This window comes from Carcharodon carcharias, chromosome 7 (assembly GCF_017639515.1).
Source record: "Carcharodon carcharias isolate sCarCar2 chromosome 7, sCarCar2.pri, whole genome shotgun sequence".
Lineage (NCBI taxonomy): Eukaryota > Metazoa > Chordata > Chondrichthyes > Lamniformes > Lamnidae > Carcharodon > Carcharodon carcharias.
The window spans coordinates 130,236,250-130,253,749 of record NC_054473.1 but is presented as its reverse complement, the minus strand read 5'-3'; the positions used below and the strand labels follow the sequence as shown (position 1 = coordinate 130,253,749).

The 17,500-nt window shown below is 43.5% G+C and overlaps 1 protein-coding gene across 1 annotated transcript in view; it reads left to right on the top strand.

Moving 5' to 3' along the window:
• Window positions 1-17,500, top strand: part of carmil2 (capping protein regulator and myosin 1 linker 2) — a 180,505-nt gene that overhangs the window by 68,538 nt on the left and 94,467 nt on the right. The window contains exons 10-15 of the mRNA XM_041191410.1: window positions 3,903-3,989; window positions 5,648-5,757; window positions 9,158-9,235; window positions 10,661-10,737; window positions 14,927-15,031; window positions 16,750-16,819. Coding sequence (XP_041047344.1) covers window positions 3,903-3,989; window positions 5,648-5,757; window positions 9,158-9,235; window positions 10,661-10,737; window positions 14,927-15,031; window positions 16,750-16,819 — 527 coding nt within the window. The remainder of the gene's footprint in view (window positions 1-3,902; window positions 3,990-5,647; window positions 5,758-9,157; window positions 9,236-10,660; window positions 10,738-14,926; window positions 15,032-16,749; window positions 16,820-17,500) is intronic.

Here is a 17,500-nt window from a genome sequence, read left to right as displayed (position 1 = left end):
AAAAAATTCCATGAATGCAACTTTAGGAACAGCCAGTAGCAACCATACATGATACAGGTCAACCTGGACAATGTCAGTCCCAGTATCCTCATAAGTCAGCCCTCTCCTCCATTTGATAGAGAAGCAAATCCTTTGTATTGCATCCAATACTAAGGAATTCTGCCATCAAACTGGGAATTATAAATCTGACTAAGAGGCAGTCCAGAGACTTGAATCATTTCCTTCTGGATGAGAGTTAAGCAGCTGAATTACCAGACCTCAGGCATCAAACCTTTCCAGAACTTTGTGTCTAAATTCAAGCAGCCACTCCCACATGAAATTTGCCTCAGCTAAGGTTGGGCACAGCAGCTTTGGGTTGAAGGAAAGATGCATAGAACAACATGGCTGCTGTAGGACAAAAGCAAAATACTGCGGATGTCTGAAGTACAAAATAAAAAATCAGTTGTGATGAAAGGTCATTGGTCTAAAACATCAACTCTGTTTCTCTCTCCACAGATGCTGCCAGACCTTCTCAGTATTTCTATCATTTTCTGTTCCTATTTCAGAATATCCATTGTCCACAGTGCATTAGTGTTTAATTCACTGCCACGAATCCCCACCCTGAGAAAGTCCTGTTTTTCTCTCTGATGGGATTTCCAATTGTCTCATCTACCATATGTTCACCTTCAAAGCTTTCTATTTCCCTTCTCATGATTATGATTGGTTCAGTAGACTGCATGCAATATTAGAAAAAGGGTTATGTTAGAGACATGAATACGCACACTGTTTTAGAGCATAGTTGTGGTTTCTAGTTACAAGAAGGAAATTTCTAATGAGAGCAAAACTACTGAGAGATCTTGCTGATAGCTATGGTTCTTAATTGGCTTTTTGAGTCATTGTGGATGTGATGGAGGCCTGCAGTGTTAGCAACAAGGAGGAAGCTGGATTTCAGTCTTGCAAAAAATGTGAGCAGCAGATTGTGGCTTCACAAAAGCTCACAGAGCCCCACAACACTTCATGGAAACCTACTTGTTGCTTGAACTGATTTCAGTTAAACTGTGCCCATCCATTTTGTTCATATACTAATTGGAAGGAAGTCCACAGGGTGACTTCTCCTCCATTATTTTCTTCTTCCTCCCTTCCTTTGCTTTTGGAAATATTCAGCCTATTGCCTGCTACAATCGTTACCCTCGTTCAGAACTCAGACTGTGAGGATCCTATGGTCAGGCACTTATCTTACCAATTGTACTTGCTTCCCTAACCTGTTACACTACCAAGTCACGTTTTAAATATCTATAAATGGTCCCATTAATGAGTTAAGAGAACGTATGCTTACCTTGTTGGAGTTAGCAGCTTTTCCTTCTATTTTAGTTCTTGCTCTTTCTGTGGTCAGTTATGTGTTAAGACTTTAATTGTATTTCATGAGAAACTAGTTTCAATGATGGCTAAGCTTCAGATGGGCACTCCCATGTCAAGAGTGACATAAAGGTAGATGAGATATTCACTTGACCGATCCCTCTCCAAAGAAGAGTGAAATCATCCACTGTCATCCATTCAATATCTTCATCAATGATGTATCAAATGGCATTATAAGGGTCTACACTGGAATATCTGCTCCAGGCACTTCTGAAGGGTTGCAGTGCTTCCTTTCAAGGATGATATTGTGTTGTTAATACATTCTCCTAGGGCTGTAATACATTTAACTTACCAGTTCGATCAACAGGCTAAGCAATGGAATATGATGTTGCTTCATCCGAATGCAATATTGTAGGTTCAGATGGTTAAACTCTAGCAGCATTTCTATAGAAACTTGGGTGTCCCTATGCCTTGACTCTGTTAACGTGGCAGTGGGTTCCTGCATGTGTCAGACACATAACTGATCACAGAAAGAGTAAGAACTAAAATAGAATGAAAAGCAGATAACTTCAACAAGGTAAAAGGATGTTCTCTTAACTCATTAACTGCAAGAATTATTTATTTTTTCATTCATTCACGGGATGTGGGCTTCACAGGCTGGACCAGCATTTATTGCCCATCCCTAGTAGCCCTTGAGAAGGTGGTGGTGAGCTGCCTTCTTGAACTGCTGCAGTTCATGTGGTGTAGGTAGATCCACAGTGCTGTTAGGAAGGGAGTTCCAGGATTTTGACCCAGTGAGAGTGAAGGAACGGCAATATATTTCCAAGTCAGGATGGTGAGTGACTTGGAGGGGAACTTCCAGGTGGTGGTGTGCCCATCAATCTGCTTCCCTTGTCCTTCTAGATGGTAGTGGTCGTGGGTTTGGAAGGTGCTGTCTAAAGAGCCTTGGTGAATTTCTGCAGTGCATCTTGTAAATGGTGCACACTGCTGCCACTGTACATTGGCAGTGGAGGGAGTGCATGTTTGTGGATGTGGTGCAAATCAAGCAGGCTGCTTTGTCCTGGATGCTGCCAAGCTTCTCGAGTATTGTGGGAGCTGCACTCATCCAGGCAAGTAGGGAGTATTCCATCACACTCCTGACTTGTGCCTTGTAGGTGGTGGACTGGCTTTGGGGAGTCAGGTGGTGAGTTACTCATCGCAGGATTCCTAACCTCTGACCTGTTCTTGTAGCCACAGTATTTATATGGCTGGTCCAGTTCAATTTCTGGTCAATGGTAGCCTCCAGGATGTTAATAGTGGGGGATTCAGTGATGGTAATGCCATTGAACATCAAGGGTCAATGGTAACCCCCAGGATGTTAATAGTGGGGGATTCAGTGATGGTAATGCCGTTGAACATCAAGATGCAATAGTTAGATCTCTCTTGCTGGAGATGGTCATTGCCTAGCACTTGTGCGGCACGAATGTTTCTTGTCACTTGTCAGCCCAAGCCTAGATATTGTCTAAGTCTTGCTGCATTTGGACATGGACGGCTTCAGTGTCTGAGAAATCGTGAATGGTGCTGAATATTGTGCAATCATCAGCGAACATCCCCACTTCTGACCTTATGATGGAAGGAAAGTCATTGATGAAGCAGCTGAAGATGGTTGGGCTGAGGACACTACCCTGAGGAACTCCTGCAGTGATGTCCTGGAACTGAGATGATTGACCTGCAACAACCACGACCATCTTCCTTTGTGCTACATATGACTCCAACCAGTGGAGAGTTTTTCCCCTGATTCCCATTGATGCCAAGGAGCTAGGGCTCCCTGATGCCACACTCGGTCAAATATGGCCTTGATGTCTCACATCAACCCGGGGGTTCAGCTCTTTTGTCCAAGTTTGAACTAAGGCTGTAATGAGGTCAGGAGCTGAGTGGCCCTGGCGGAACACAAACTGGAGGTCAGTAAGCAAGTTACTGCTAAACAAGTGCCACTTGAAAGCACTGATGGTGATCCCTTCCATTACTTTACTGATGATTGAGAGTAGACTGATGGGGCGGAGGTTGACTGGGTTGGATTTGTCCTGCTTTTTGTTTACAGGACATAGCTGGGCAATTTCCCACATAGCCGGGTAGATGCCAGTGTTGTAGCTGTACTGGAACATCTTGGCTAGGGGCGAGGCAAGTTCTGAAGCACAAGCCTTCAGTACTATTAGGTATGTAAAATGTGACTTGATAGTGTAACAGGTTGGTGAATCAAATACTATGCCAACACAGGTAAATAAGTGGTTGACCACATGATCCTTACAGTCTGAGTTCTGAACTAGGGCATGGATTTTAGAAAGTGACAGGCTGAATATTCCTAACAACAAAGGAAGGAAGGAAGAAGAAAACAATGGAGAAATCACTCTGTGGACTTCCTTACGATTAGCTTATGAACAAAATGGAGATAGGGCCTGGAGGCAGGTGGCTTCCTTGCTCTCTCCGGCACAGTGAAGGTCCATGGAAAGGGGACGGTAACATAAAAAGCTAACAAAGATAAACTGATCAATAATACATTGTAATATCAGCCTCCCTGCCTTCAATAGGGGTGTCAGCACTCAGTCAGCAGTTTGAAAGGCTGTCCAAAGGACTGAAGCACCTCAACCTCTCCAGAACATCACTGACTACAAAAGGTAAGTCTTCACCAAGCCACCAAGTTTCAGTCAGCTATAAGTTTGATTGCAGTTGCTTGTATGTGGACCTCATACACTCTTGAAAAATAAACAGCCGTTATCCCTAAGTATATACCTCTGCTCTACAAATGACAGAGGAACATGACAGTAGTTGGAGTATGAGAATAAGTTGCAAAAAGCCCTTATTCTGAACTATAGTTGGGCTCAGTTTGCAGCTTTGCAAAGCAGCTCTCAGTTTTATTCAATGCAATTGTATAGGAAAACGAGCTTTAGAGCGGCTGTATTTCATTCTTTGTGGAATACTACATAACAGATCCCTGCATTGTACTGTTGGAATAATTCACAAAATATTTTTAAGTTGCTAGGTGAGTTAAAGGGAGCAGCTGTCACTAACTCCCTCCCTGAGTTAAAGAGGCATTTCACTGCCATTCAGAGAGTTCAAGGGCGGCTAATGTTAGATTTAAAAATGTATAACTTGATGTAACTTTAAAAGTGTCATGAGGAAAGAAATAAAACCATCCTTCAACGTGAAATATTTTCTAGATAATTCTTAATGCCTACCAATGATTTAATTTTCATTCTTTATAGCTGCAGTTTTTTTTATGGCACTTTAAGTCCCCTTAGGAACTTGGTTTGAAATTTAATGTAAGCAGATAATTTCTATACTGCATATGATCAAAAGCATTATCCTCTTCACGTGACTTTGTGCTGCCTTATGTGATAGCTCATAGTGTGATGGGCAGAGCATCTGTACGCTGGGTTGATATAGCAACACTGGTTCATTGATAGATTGGCAGTACACATAATAAGTGTAGGAAGGGAAGCACTGTGATTAAGCACAGGTATGTTGGATGTGCATATTAGCAAAAACAAAACTATCATTTAGGCTACTTACGTAAATGTAGTATTAACTAATGTGGAAATATTCAGGAAAACAAATTGAATTGTTACCTATCCCTGTCTGCGAATCTAAACTTGGTAGCCAAAATCTTCAAATAATGTCACTTGTGTTTCCCCATTTTTTTGTGATCCTCAAAAGTGAATGCTGGACGCAGCTCAGTGGGGGCTGGACGCATCTCAGTTGGCCAATCTTCACCTGTCATTAACACATGCACACACATTTTCCCAGCGGGACTCAACTGGACAGTGATTTAGGAAGGAGTCATGTTCTCCAGCCTAGAGACACTGGCACTGTATTTCCACAGGATTTTCCAATTTCCTGTTGTAACTTTGGTGGAAGATTGGCAGAATTCCTAGGCCAGGATTTTCGGGTCAGCGATCGATGCGTGCCCGTCTCTGCCGGCCTGTGCCCGCTCCTGCTCAGCCCCCCTGACGAGGAGAAAATTCTTCCCCTAGAGAAATAGAGTAAATGGCTGTTTTTAACCATCTGTGCTGTTTTGAAAGGAGTTCCATTCATCTCTGCCTCAGTGACAATAGTCTAGTTATAGATTACAGCCTCAATGGGATTATCACAGTTATAGATTACAGCCTCAATGAGATTAGCTGAATTATAGATTACAGCCTCAATGCCAATACTCCAGGCATAAAGTGTTGCCTTTCCTACTTAAATAGTATGTTCTGTAGAGATATTAAATCTTTTTTTGTTGCTAATCTCTTTCTTTGCACTAGTTTTTCACCTTTTCTCTTCACCGTTTCAGGTCTTAACTCTTTGGCTCAGTCATTTATTGCTAATGAAACTTTCACATCTTCTCTTGTTCACCTGGACCTCTCTGGAAACCCTGGGATATTAGCTGCTGAAGACACCTGTGTAAGTGAATTTGTTTTTTTTTAATGGGATGTGAGCATTGCTGGCAAAGTCAGCATTTGTTGCCCATCCCTAATTGTCCTTGAACTGTTGCTGTGGATCTAGAGTCATATGTAGGCCAGACCAGATAAGGACCCTAAAAGATATTAGTGAACCAGGTGGCTAATAATGACAATCGATGATACTTTCATGGTCACCATTACTGAGAGTAGCTTTTTTTTCCAGATTTATTAACTCAATTTAAATTCCACCAGCTGCCATGTCTTTTCTCATCCAGTCTCTAACTCATTGAATCTAAGAACATACATAGGAACCTAGGAACAAGAGTAGGCCATTCAGCCCCTCCAGCCTGCTCCGCCATTCAAACAGATCATAGCTGATCATCTACCTCAATGCCATTTTCCCCACTATCCCCATATCCCTTGAAGCCATTAATGTCTAGAAATTTATCGATTTCTGTCTTGAACGTGCTCACTGATTGATCTTCCACTGGCCCTGGGGTAGAGAATTCCAAAGATTCACCACCCACTAAGTGAAGAAATTCCTCCTCATCTCAGTCTTAAATGGCCTGCCCCTTATTCTGAGAATGGCAACTGAGCTCACTATCAATAAAGTACTTGCTTTCAGAAAGATCAGTTGGGAATTAGTAATCTGTACAATGAAAGTTAAAGCTGAGAAATTTTCAAACTCCTGTTTATAGAAAGCTTTTTGCTAAGGTCTAAACAATTTACTTCTCAAAAAACATTCTCAGATCACTCCCAGTTCCAGTTTACAAGTGTTAGGTGAATATTGGCACTAATATTTCTCATCAGTAAAATTTGCCTAGCTTGCAAAACAGTGTCCAACTTTCCACATTGATTTTAGCTGATCTGTTTAAAAGTGAATGGGAGTAATGTTGACTCTGTGTGATAGTGTAAAATGGATGACAGCAAATTAGCAGCCCATGTTATATTTTTCAGGATCTTTATTTTCACCCCTAATGACTAATAACATGCTGCACAAAACCACACTGAATAATTCAACACTTCCTCGTATAGATTTTCTGATATTTTCCAGCAGGAAGAAGCTTCAATTAACCACGGATGGGAAAATAGATCAAAGCACAATTTACAAGCTTGTTTAGTACCCTTTGTAGTTCTTTAAGTTTCTGACTCAAGCTTTCTCAATGGTGTTTTTTGCTAGATATTGTAGATGATTTTCTCAGTTGAATTTGTATGCTAATTAGGAAAATAGAAAACCAATTCCCATCTCTCTGCAGGATCAGAGTAAATCTACACTTTACCATTTTCAACCTCTGAACAGTGAAAGGCATTTTGAAATCTGAGTGATTATTGCTGAAAGTCCCCAACTTAAAAGGAAATGGAGATTTTTTAAGACAGTAAAATACGTTAACAGTAGTATTATATTGCACATTTTGTGTTGCTGTGGAGCAGATTTGCTTTCACAGTAATTGTAAAGTGTACAGTATAACTGTAGCTGATCCAGGTTTCAGTTTTGGGAATAAGACAATCCCCAGTATGTGATATACTTTAACGAAGCTTCCTGGTAGTCTGTTTCATTGTCTATAATTTACTATTTATTATTAAAAAGTGACAATGGCCGGCTTTCTGTGAACATTAGAAGTGTTACTTGCCTTTAGACATTGGTTAGCAAAGCTCTGTGTCTGCATTACTCCTCATACATTGCTGTTAGAATACATTAGTAATTTGATTTAAACCTGATAGTCAAGTCTCCCAACTTGCTTCATGCCAAACATTTTAACAAAAGGGTGGGTGTCAATGGGGGATAAGTGTTGTTTCTGAGTGTGGACGAAGGCAGTTTGTAAGCAGAGAGAGCACTGATTTATCAAAATATTGCCAGGGCTCAAGGATTATAGTATGAGGGCAGGTTGCATAAACCTGGCTTGTATTCCCTTGAGTTCAGAAAGTTGAGGGTTGTAAGAAAGTTAACCATGGCCTGAATTGTACGCTCCCCCTCTAGCGGTGGGGGGTGGGGGGTGAGCATAAAATTCCTCACATGGTCTTCCTGCTGGGTTCTAGCCTGCTAAAGAGGAGGGGCTGGGACTCCATCGGAAGTCCCCTTATAACTCCAAGGCGGCCCCTGCCCTTAAGATCCAGTAACTGCAGGACCTCTGTGCCCCTCCGGCCTGTTGCCCCAACACCTCAGTCCCCCATTATCAAACCTCTTCCCCCCAGGACTCCCCTACCTTTCCACCCTGAGACCCCCAAAACTTTCCTCTTCATGGAATCCCAGGACTTATGTGCTGGGGATTGCATGTAGTCCCAGTCCTGTCCACTGCAGCTTCTGGTGCTGCAGGGACTAGAGAGCTGCCAGCCAATCAGATTGGCCAGCAGCTCTCAAAGGTGGGACTTGCTCCCGAGTGACGGGTGGAAGTCTCGCATGTGACCAATGAACACTCGTTGGAGCATGAAATCCTTGTGAGGCAGACAGTGCCGGCGGGACAGGAATCCCTGCCATCCTAAAAATCCTGACCCATAACTAGTTGACGATTTTTCCCATCAGAGAGCAAAGTAAAATCCTTACGATGTGCTGGTTCTTGATGCACTGGCCAAACTCGTCCTATTTGTGAACAGACTGAGCTTGTGGCTAAGAGGACCAAACACTTACAAACAACAGAACAACAGATCAGGGACAAGGCCAGAATATACAAACTAAAACCCTGGTTTACTGAGTATAATTATAGTATTGGTAGTCAGTGGTTTTTAACATTCCCTACAGCTGAGCAGGCAGTTTACAGAAGTCAGGAGTGATCACCTTGAGCCTAGGAACCAGGTTGTGCTACTTGCCATTTAATGTGCTCCAAACATGGTTGTTATTATAACACTGTAGTGAGTCAATATTCATTAAACTATGTTGTTGATAACCTCTTGGACCTGAGTCCTGCAGACATTATTGTTGAAGGACTCTGTTGCGACAGTAAAAGGAAAGAAATCTACTAGCAGAAATGCGTTCATTTTATCTCTGAGAACTGTAGAGAAGCTGACAATATAATTGTGTACTGTCAGTTTGCATCACCGCCAAACCAGGTGCCTCTCCTAAGTTAGTACTTCTGTTGTAACAGCTGCATTAAAAAAAATGCACTGTGCTGGCCGTCTCAATGACACAGACACAACTTTGAACAGAAAGGGTGCTGGGAGCATTTGATTTGACACTGATACATTGCATCAATGTGCCCAGCTTTTTAACCGCACCTAGGAAGCCAGCCGTTAAAAGAATTATTATAATCTTTATTTAGGCAGGAAGCAAATAAAGGGAGGAATAGAAATGTTGTTTTATGCTCAAAGATTCAGCTTTACAATTAAATATTTATCACTTAAACATGTCTCCAGATATTTCTGACAAAAGGTTTACAAATATGGCTTCTGCTTTCTTTTTGTGCCAGAATTTTTATAATTTCATTTCCCATCCGAATGCCCTGGCTCACCTTGATCTGGCTGGTACAGATTGTGCCCTGGATTCTGTAAGTATTGCATTCTTTAGATGCAGTTCTCCAACTTTATTCCAATCTTCCAGAACTAGCTAATGATTGTCAGTTTAGCCCCTGTAGTAGTTCCTGTCTTATTTCAGGAGCTGACCGTTTGAAATCTCTACACAATGTATTAAAATTTTCCTGATGTGAGTAGCATCATACTGTTTTTCTGAAAGATTATTTTTCCTTCTTTGGAATGAGGGGAGGGAAATAAATGAATATGCTGTTAGCTGTGTTAATGTACTAAACCAGAACAAGAGACATTCCTTCTCAATTTTCTTCCATTCCCCTACATCTTTCCATTTCCACCCTCCTCCACCCCACCTAATGTGAGGCCCCATCTGCCCCCTCAGGTGGATATATAAGATCCCATGGCACTATTTTGAAGAAGAGCAGAGGAATTATCCCTGGTGCCCTGGCCCATATCCCTCAATCAACACTACAAAAAACAGATCATCTAGTTATTATCGCATTGCTGTTTGTGGGAGTTCACTGTGCACAAATTTCCTACTTTACAGCAATACTTCAAAAGTATTTCATTGGCTGTAAAGCATCTTGAGGCATTCAGTGGTCATGAAAAGTGCGATATAAATGCAAGTCAAGTTTTTCTTTCTTTGTGTACCCAAAGAATCAGAGGCCTATAACTGTGACCTGGGGAAAGCCCCCTTTCACCTTGTTTTATTGTCCCTGCCCTATCCCTACAACAGCAAAATTCAGACCCAGAACTTTGCATTTAAGACATTCATCTGTCCCCATATACAGTATCATCAAAAACTGTTTATCGGGCCATTTATCTCATTGCTGTTTGTAGGATCTTGCTGTGCACAAATTAACATTCTCCATTGACCTACGATGCAACTGTGACTAGGTTTCAAAATGCTTCATTAGCTGTGAAGCCCTTTGGGACACCTTGAGGCCATGAACAATGTAAGTTCTCTCTTTTTCCCCCAACTTCTTTGTTGAAGTGCATGAAGGCACCAACAGATGGTGCCATTGCATCATCATACCTCTATCAGCTGACAGTCCATTCAAAATAGCTGGATCATCAGTTATTACATTTCAGCTTTTCAGCTGTATTTGAAAAGGCTAATTCGGGTAAACCACTTAGGTATTTGTCAGAACTCAGCAAAACTGTGATGCATCCACAATAGCACCTTTTCCCTACTTCCAATCCTCCTGCCATGCTGCCTTTGGGAACTTTGATGTGCGTTTAGTGTGGGTATGCCCTTGTAAAGACCCTTTGATGGGAGAAGCAGTTATATATTCGCAATTAGTGAGGAACCATGACAATAATTATTTTCTCAGAAGTTGAGACATCAAAAAGCTTTGCAAAGGGGTTTTATGTAATGATAAGTTGATACCTCTCACAATTTTTATTCTGATCTTCCATGACTGATTTTGTTTCCTCTCTCTCAGCTTTTTGGAGCATTAAATCGTGGATGTTGTACACATATGACCTCCCTAATCCTCAACCGAAATGTATTTTCCCACAAGTAAGTACAATCTATTGAAGTGAAACAAGGTTTAAATTCTTCAGCTGATTTCCCTATGGGGTGATGCCCATTAAAACAGGGTTGGTCGAAAAATAGATCCCAAATTCTTCGATTTTACGTGACCCCTGATGAACTCAGATATCTTCGCAGATTCAGAGCGATGTTAAAACCAAATCATGTGGTGGCTGCCAATTAAACTTTAATTATGAGGCGTGTCTGTGAAATCACAGCTATAAAATTGAAGAAAACTCATTTTAATTCCTTAAATGCTGCAACAATTGAAAGCTTCCTGGTTGTGAGAACCAAATGTACTGTTCTAATCTGTAAGTGTATAATCAGAGGGCGTCTTGTCCTCTCACTATTTACACTGAACCTGTTTCTCACACCAAGCCATGCATTGCTTAGATTATAACTCATACTAAACCTCAGTTTGGATGAACAAGTAACAAAAGTGACCTCCCAAATTGGCCTTGAGATCAGGAGCATATCACAAGGGGACCCATTGTCATGGATTTCAAAGCGACCCTATTGCCTAGAGTATGGCCCACCTCTCCATCCATTGTGCATCTTAACAGACTTGCTGTTCCATCTATTTGTGAACTTGTGTTTGTAGCTTTTGGCTCTGGGATGGTTCTTGGAGCTAGGATCTTTTTTATTCATTCATGGAATGTGGGCTTCACTGGCTGGACCACCATTTATTGCCTATCCCTAATTGCCCTTGAGAAGGTGGTGGTGAGCTGTCTTCTTGAACCGCTGCAGTTTATGTGGTATAGGTACACCCAGGGTGCTGATAGGAAGAGAGTTCCAGGATTTTGACCAAGCGACAGTGAAGGAACTTCCAGGTGGTGGTGTTCCCATGTATCTGCTGCCCTTGTACTTCTGGATGGTAGCAGTCGAGGGTTTGGAAGGTGCTGTCTAAGGAACCTTGGCGAGTTCCTGCAGTACATCATCTAGATGGTACACACACAGCCATTGTGCGTCAGTGGTGGAGGTGCCAATCAAGCAGCTGCTTTGTCTTGGATGGTGTCAAACTTCTTGAGTGATATTGGAGATACACTCATCCAGGCGAGTGGAGAATATTCCATCACACTCCTGACTTGTGCCTTGTAGATGGCGGACAAGCTTTGGGGAGTCAGGAGGTGAGTTACTCACCACAGGATTCCTAGCCTCTGACCTGCTCTTGTAGCCATAGTATTTATATGGCTAGTCCAGTCCAATTTTTGATCAATGGTAACCCCCAGGATGTTGATTGTGGGGGATTCATTGATGGGAATGCCACTGAACATCAAGGGGCAATGATTAGATTCTTAGATTCTCTCTTGTTGGTGATGATCATTGCCTGGCACTTGTGTCATTTGCCATTTTTAGCACAAGCCTGGGTATTGCCCAGGTCTTTCTGCATTTGGGCATGGACAGCTTCAGTATCTGAGGAGTTGCAAATGGTGCTGAACATTGTGCAATCATCAGCAAACATCCCCACTTCTGACCTTACGATGGAAGGAAGGTCAACGATGAAGCAGCTGAAGATGGTTGGGCCAAGGACACTACCCTGAGGATCTCCTGCAGTGATGTCCTGGAACTGAGATATTTGACCTCCAACAACCACAGCCATCTTCCTTTGTGCTAAGTATGACTCCAACCAGTGGAGAGGGCTCTCCCTGATTCTCATCGACTCCAGTTTTGCTAGGGCTGCTTGATACCACACTCAGTCAAATGCTGCCTTGATGTCGAGGGCTGTCACTCTCACCTCACCTTGGGAGTTCAGCTCTTTTGCTCATATTTGAACCATGTTAGATTCCATGGAAGAGAAAGAAAAAAAATATCAAGCCAGAAAACCAGCAAATGTTGAGACATTTGTAAAGATGCTGAGCTCAAAATAGCCCTGGCATGTAATTACACTGAAAATGCAGAAGAGTGCAGGCTTGTGTTCACGGTTGGCATACCACCATTTCATCGATTGGGGAAGACTGTGGCAAAATGTTATTTTATTTGCTGCAGAAAACTTGTGGACAGGTATTTGTACTCTCTGTTGTTCAAACAGATCGTTAAACTGTTCACATCCTGGTTCCGGTGACACAGCCACACTCGTCATCCCTTCACCGCCTCAGCCTCACTCCAACACTCTTCACTCCCTCACTCCAACACTCTTCACTCGCTCACTCCAACACTCTTCACTCCCTCACTCCAACACTCTTCACTCCCTCACTCCAACACTCTTCACTCCCTCACTCCAATACTCTTCACACTCTTACTCTGACACTCTTCACTCCCTCACTCCAACACTCTTCACTCCCTCACTCCAACACTCTTCACTCCCTCATTCCAACACTCTTCACTCCCTCACTCCAATACTCTTCACATTCTCGCTCTGACACTCTTCACTCCCTTGCTCTCAATTTGACATTCTTCACCCCCTCACTCTGACTCAACCCCCTCACTCCAACACTGTACACATCCTCACTCTAACACTCTTCACTCCCTCACTCTCACTCTGAAACTCTTCACTCCCTCACTCTGACACTTTTCACCCTCTCACTTTGACACTCTTCACCCCATTCACTCTGACACATTTTATTCCCTCACCCTCACTCTAACACTCTCCACTCCCTCACCCTCTCACTCTGACATTCTTCACCCCACTCACTCCGACACTTCACTCCCTCACCCGCACTCTGATACTCTTTACTCCCTCACCTTCACTCTCACACTCTTCACCCCCTGACCCTCACTCTGACATTCTTCGCTCCCTCACCCTCACTCTGACACCCTTCACCCCTTGGCCTCTGACACCCTTCACCCCCTCACTCTGACAATCTTCACCCCCTCAATCTGACACTTCTCACTCCCTCACCCTCACTTTGACACTCTTCAGTCCCTCAGCCTCGCTCTGAGACTCTTCACTCCCATGCCCTCACTCTGATATTCTTCACTCCCTCACCTCCATTCTGACATTCTTTACCCCCTAACCTTCACTCTGACACTCTTCACTCCCTCACTCTGACTCTCTTCATCCCCTCACAATGGCACTCTTTACCACCTCATTCTGAATCTCTTCACTACCTCACCTTGACACTCTTCCCCCCCTCACTCTGACACTCCACTCACTCACCCTTATTCCGACACTCTTCACTCTCTACCCTCACTAAGACACTTTTCACCCCATCACTCTGACATTTATCACCCCTCAATCTGACACTCCGCATCCCAAAAACCTCACTCCAACACTCTTCATCACCTCATTCCAACACTCTTCACTCCCTCACCTTCACTCTGACACTTCGCCCCCTGACCCTCACCCTGATACTCTTGGCTCCCTTGCCCTCACTCTGACACTCTTCACTCCCACGCCCTCACTCTGACACTCTTCAACCCCCTCACTCTGACACTCTTCACCCCCTCACTCTGACATTCGTCACTCCCTTGCCCTCACTCTGACACTCTTCACTCCCACGCCCTCACTCTGATACATTTCACCTCCTCACTCTGACACTTTTCACCCCCTCACTCTGACACTCTTCACTCCTTCACTCTGACACTCTTCACTCCCTCATCCTCACTCTGACACTTTTCACTTCCTCACTCTGATACTTTTCACCCCCTCAATCTGACACTTTTCACTCCCAGGCCCTCACTGTGACATTCTTCAACCCCTCACTCTCATGCTGGCACTTTTCTTCCCCTCACTCTGATACTTTTCACTCCATCATTCTGACATATTCGCCCCCCCCCCCCCCACCATCACTCCGACACACTTCACTCCGTCGCCCAGACACTCATTACACCCTCCCCTCACTCTGACACTCTTCAGCCCCTCACCCTGACAATCTTCACCTCCTCACCCTTACTCTGACACTTTTCACTCCGTCACTCTTCATTCCTTCACCCAGACACTCATCACACCCTCCCCTCACACTGATTCTCTTCACCTCCCTGACCATGGACCTGTGAGGTTTCATTTTTGGAGCCTATCTGTGTTAGGGTAGATTTTCCACCTGCCGCTCTGCCATTAGACTGTTGTTGCGATCAGTCACTGATTATAAAAACTGCCCAATTTTCATTTGCGTTGATTTCTCTAATGGATATTTAATTACTAATGCCAGTTTTACTGTCCTGTGGCAAGCTTGAGAATCTTAACCCAATCTCTATGTTCAGTATTGATTATAGGTGAGCGGAATGTCTTCTCTTGCAGGAAAACTCGGGAAATCCCTCTTTCATTGAAGCAGTTCTTCAGCAACTGTTTGTCATTAAAGTGCGTTACACTGTCGGGTATCAAGCTGCCACTGGAAGCTGTAAGGTATGTTTTTATGATCAGCAAAGATTTGGAAATGTAACACTATAATAAATGTCCAAATTATTCTGAAAGCAGTCATTAATTTTCCATTATAAAAACTTCTGCCTGATGGAAATAACACAATAAAATCAGTTCCGTGTTCCTGAGTGTGACAGGAACAGGCAGCAACTGGGGCAGAGGAACTGCTGAATTCTGAGAGCTGGTTCTGCAATAGTTTTCTTTATCAGCTTAATTAAAGAGAGATGGCAGCAAGGTTCAGAACAGTGACTCCCTCTCCCACGCAGCAACCCTCCTCCCCTGCCAAGTGTCCCCTTCTTCTGCTCAGTGCCGTTCCAGAATCCCCAAGGCACCCCCTTACCCAATACACCCCCAATCCTGCCCAGCACCCTCTCTGCCGCTCTGCTCAATACTCCCAATGTCCACCCAGTGTCCCTCCACTCCTGCCCAATATTCACCCTCTCCTGACCAGTGGCTCCATTCTAAGATGATGCCATCTAATTCTGGATCCTCCCACCAGAGGACTAGGATCTCTGCATAGAATCCCCTTTATTTTTTTGACAACTCAATTAGATTACTACAGTAATTAAACTCAAATCAATCAGAGAATCAGCCTTAATAGGTACTTGCAAAAGGTGGCTCCCATTTTACTGACATCAGAATAATATGAACGTCTGATAAGGAGCTCAGATAATGATGAGCTAGTCTATCAAAGCCCCTGTCATCCTGCTTGGGATGGTTTCTGAAAACAGTCATCATCCCACCCCATTCAAATTCAGCCATGCAATCTCTAGAAAACCAAGAAAACAGAGAAGGAAACATGAGGCCAAACTTAGGAACAAACTGTAAAATTGCAATTTCACTGCCAAAGGCAATCAAACAAATTCCAGGGGGTGGATTTAACAGGGCAATGGGTGACCCGCCCACCACCTGCCACCCTGTGCTGAATATCAGTCGGCACCACGCTGACTAGAAATCCGTCTGCCTCGTGACGATAATGGGCTGGGGCACCCTTAATTACATGAGAGTGGGGCTCCTGTCCCCATCAGGGAGAAAGTCCACCCCACCCCCGAGACTTGCCAGGCAACCTGATTGGTCAGCAGCTCCGTAGTCCCAACAGTGTCAGAAGAGAGTAGTGGCCATTGCTGGGACTACAAGCAGTCTCCAGGAAGGAAGAAGATGCCTCCTGGACTTGGAGGTGAATCCTGGTATTTCGAATTTTAGAGGCTGGTGGGGGGAGCTGATGGTGGTAACATCTTAGGTTTGGGTGCCCCCGATGAGTACAGGGGACACCCCAAAGGAGGTACCACCCCCCACCTTCGTTCCCGAAAGCATCCTGAGTTGTCAAAGCTGCCCAGCTGGACACCTTCCTTCTGCCTTCCCCTACAGGCCATAAAATTGCTGCGGAGGTGGAATGAGGTCCTTAAATTGTTGTTAAATGGCCAGGTAAAGGCTTCAATATGCATAAGGGTGGGTGGGCTGCCTGACGTTTACCCACCCTCCTGTAATATGGGGGACACCTTGGGGATAGGCGGCAAGGTGGTGGGATGGCCACCTGCTTTATTTTAAATGCCCCCTTCCCCACTGCCTTCAAATACACCACTATAAAATTCAGGAGACATTTATAATAACACACCTGCTGTTTCCTCAGATAGTGCTTTGATTGAGTCTGTATGACATTTAATGGCAAGTTATTTTGTTAAGTCTTTTTTTTAACTCTACAGAGCCATTCTTCAGGGCCTGGCCTGTAACACTCACATCTGTGACGTACACCTGGATCTTAGTAACTGTGAGGTAACGAATAAAAAGCTGTGCGATCAGATCAGAATCCAGTATTTCCTGTAGAGGTTCCATCCAATCATTTTCTTTTTTAAAGGAAATGCTTTTTTTGCATCTTGCTCCGTGTAGTCAACCTTGTCAACAATTGTAATACTTATCATCGACTCATTGGTTTTTCACTTTTCTTTCAATGCAGCAGTTCACAGGAGCGAAGGAGAAAATCAGCTGCATTAAAACTATAGCATAAAATCAGTAAATTGTTAACAATTGTTTACCCTGTCAGAACTAAAAGGAAGTGCAGAAACTAAGTGGGCAGAGGTGTGAGCTAACTCTTTTAACAAAAGGCCAGAAAAATATTTCTGCATAATTAATATTCCCTTAAAGTAAATCATGGAAATGCTCAACTTTGAAATATGCATGTTCCACAAATGCAGTTTTATTTGTGCATCCAGTCTCTTGTTTACATTCAAACAGGAATATTACCATCAATTTCTCATACGGTATGCCCTTGACCCCCATGATACTCCAGTGGGGAATTGCTGAGCAGAGGTTACATTGTGCCTCACAAGTGAAGACTCGGTTAGGAGGGTACGTCACCCTGAACTCCTTTTTCACATTTCCCAAGTTGCTACTTTTTAAAATAGCAATGGGTGAGAGCGCTATACAACCTGCTACCAGGAAGCCCAGTGAAACATG